At 45.8% G+C, this 3,247-nt stretch overlaps 1 protein-coding gene across 1 annotated transcript; it reads left to right on the top strand.

Annotated features, from left to right (window-relative positions):
• Positions 1-215: 215 nt before the first annotated feature.
• Positions 216-1,067, top strand: SARC_13703 (hypothetical protein; the record flags this gene model as incomplete). The annotated part of the gene is made up of 1 exon (XM_014292167.1): positions 216-1,067. A coding segment is annotated over one exon (852 nt), but the record flags the coding sequence as incomplete, so codon positions are not given.
• Between the last annotated feature and the right edge of the window lie 2,180 nt (positions 1,068-3,247).

Raw genomic sequence — 3,247 nt, 5'->3', positions numbered from 1 at the left:
ACTTTTACCACAGTATGCCAAGAGCACTGATCTGGACAGACTCTCGGAGTCGAATGCCTCGGTTGCTAAGAAGGTCAAGGATATTGCAACAGCCATCCTATTGCACGCTCGCCAGGTGTCACTGAACCACCCCATGTTCAGCGAGGGCACGACGTCCGGTCAGTTTCTGGAGAAGATGCAGGCGTACACGACTGTTGAGGAATTTGTTAAAAAAGTACACCGCCACATCCATCGAAGCCACCAACACACAACCCGGTACACCGGCCAAATCTACAAGAGGATGTGCTGCGAGGGTGGGGGATGGTGACGATAATCGGGTAACGACGCTCGTCAACCACTGTACGCGACTGATCAACACCGTAGTCTTTGTCAACTACTTGCGTGACCTCCTAAACACACCGAAAGGGGATGTCGCAACCGCCGAGACTGAGAGGGGGGAGTTGCGGTGTGTACAACCTCGAGCTACCGCAGCTATATTCAATGCAAACGTACGACGAGAGTTTGGCATAGGCTTGCAGTTTAAGACGGTGTATGAAATGTGTGCGGCCGACTACGCTGCCATCAATGAGAATGTAGCAAGGCATACCGTCAATGTCCTAGCTGACCTAGCCGAGTGTACAGACGTAGATGCGATCCCAGGGGCTATGGATGCAGTTATCCAGCAGTGTATACTACACCCGTCCAACGCATACACTGGGTCAAAGATCAAGACTATGGCGGTGCAGCGGTATACTGCATATCTTACAAATACACAACTCATGCCACCACCTCTCGAGTATCCGCTGGCGATGACCGATGAACATCACCGACTAGATACAATTCTAACTGTGATTGCAGTGGAGACAGTGGAATCTGACGACGAAGACGAGGACGAGGCATCCTCAATTCTGAAGTGTAACGTGACCCCTTCGGTTGTACGTAACAACATGTACCTCTGGTACACAAACCATTGGCACATGAGTGATGGTGATGATAATGGTGATGGTGATGATGATGGTGAAGCAAGTGTAGATTTATTTGACAAAGCCACCGTGCGAAACATACAGTCCTTGCACAGTAAAATTTGAGATTGTCCTCGGAAAAAACTCGGATCTGCGCTAATGTGCCCCTTGGCACGAGATCCAGCAAATTATAGGCTGTAGTGGTAGTAGTAGTGGTAGACTCGGAAGAATCGGTACTCTCAACGACCTTCTTGCACCGCGGGCACGACTTTTCCCTGGCAAGTCACTTTAGGGCACACACGCGGTGAAACGTGTTTGAACATTCCAGCGTCACGCCAGAGTGTTCGTCCAGTGCGTGATCATGGCAGATCGTGCAATCGAGTTCGAGTGAAAAGGGGACACGAGGTAATCGGTACACTGCCAGAATGTCGGCGGGATCAAGATCGCGGTTCGGGGGCGTTGTCGACGACTACAGATGAAACCGAAATAATTGCATCGTTGCCTCAAATTCGGCCAACAGACACTGGTCTCCAGGTGTCAACTTGGACGGATCAGATAGTGCAAAATTACCATAAACTCTTAGTTCCAGTTGTAGCATGTGCGTAAACACCCTGTCGCCGACTGCATAGTCCGTGTACAACATGCAGAACATCTGTAGCAACCAGACACTCATGCAGTTGCAGACCGCAATGCCGAAGCCGTTTCTGGGTTTGGTGACAAGATTTGCTAGGACTAGGACCTCGGGAATCCGAGGAACATGACTTGGGGTCAGAATGTAGTCTTTGATCGAAATGACCAGTTCGGGTGACAGGTTTTCAAGTGCGGCATTGTTTACGCCAAAAAAGTTCCCTCCATCTCTCGGTATCTTCGACGCCTAGTAATGACAACATTGTTGAATTTGCCACGGGCTTCCTAACATCCCAACGAGTTCCTTTATAGGAAGTTCGTGCGATTCTTGTTTGCTAAAAAGTTGGTTGTATAAGCTCGGAGTCCCGGGTCTCCCCAGACATGCATGTAATTCTTTGCCTCTATATATATATTAATTTTTTTTGGCAAAAAGTGAGGTAAAAATCAGTCAGCATGACAAATTTTACGGGCTTTATAAAAAAAAGTAGTTTTCGATTCAGCATACAAAAAGGTATTTTCGATTTGGCATTGAAAAAAAAAGTATTTTGACATTTGGCATATAAAAAAAGGCAAATAAACGGTTTGGCATGAAAAAAAAAAGGTAAATATGGCACTAAAAAAAAAGAGTATTTGGCTGGGATGACATTCGTCGGAAACCAGTTAAGACTGGGTATGTCATCCAGACGCATGAATCACCCAAGCTTATAAAACCAACTACTATCCAGGGAACAGAGCACCGAAAGGCCTCGACCATGGACTTTACAAGGGGTAATAAACACTCCCGTAAACGTGTTAACGATGTCGAATTTAATCGCTTCGATCGTACCGCATTACACCAGCCCGCAGAGGATTTCCACTCTGACGAGGTGACCGAACTTAATAAATCGGTCGACGATTACACCATTAAGATGGAAATTGCCCATGACGAGCACCGTGCTGATGGCGTATCATATTTTGTTAATATGATCGCGATCAAGCAGAAGCGCATCGATAAGCTACTTCAAGCCCAACGTGGGCAAGACCACCGGGATAACCAGAAGTACAAGGGACAGATCAGTCGACTTAAGTCGAACTGGGATGCCAACAGCAAGCAGGTCGAGTTTATAAACAACCATGACCTCGACACGCTAGTCCGTACGCTTGCTTTTCTGTTAGACTGTCACCCGTAGAGAACTACAAAAGTTGTTTATTATATAATGTTGGCTAGAGTATTTATACTAATTATTTATGGCATGACTAGTTCATGACCAAGGGGAATAACCTCTGTGAGGAAAAACCCATCTACAAAGAGTATTCTACTGATTCTAATTGGTGTTCGGATACTTATAGATGATTCCCATTGGCGACTTGGACTCTTATATATGATTCCCATTGGTGGCGTTTACATGACCCCATAATAAAATGCGAGGCCCGCCCCTGTGGAGTGTGGACCCTCTTCTATTTAATTTTTATGCGTGTGTACGTGTTCGTATTCATTTTCGAAATCACAACTTAATTGGTAATAATGTGTGTGTATGTGTTCGTTTTCGTTTTCATTTTGCAAATGTTTTTTTCCCGCGCGCAAATGTGGGATTTGTTTACCATATAAAAGTTTTATATATATAGATAAATGGATGTTGGGAAAAAATGGTATATAAAGGGCCAATTGTTGTAGCCACGCAAGGACTGCCCCCCCCCCC

The sequence above is a fragment of the Sphaeroforma arctica genome, assembly GCF_001186125.1.
Source record: "Sphaeroforma arctica JP610 unplaced genomic scaffold supercont1.3618, whole genome shotgun sequence".
NCBI lineage: Eukaryota > Ichthyosporea > Ichthyophonida > Sphaeroforma > Sphaeroforma arctica.
Note: the sequence above shows the minus strand (reverse complement) of the source record. Positions and strands in the feature narration are given on the sequence as shown.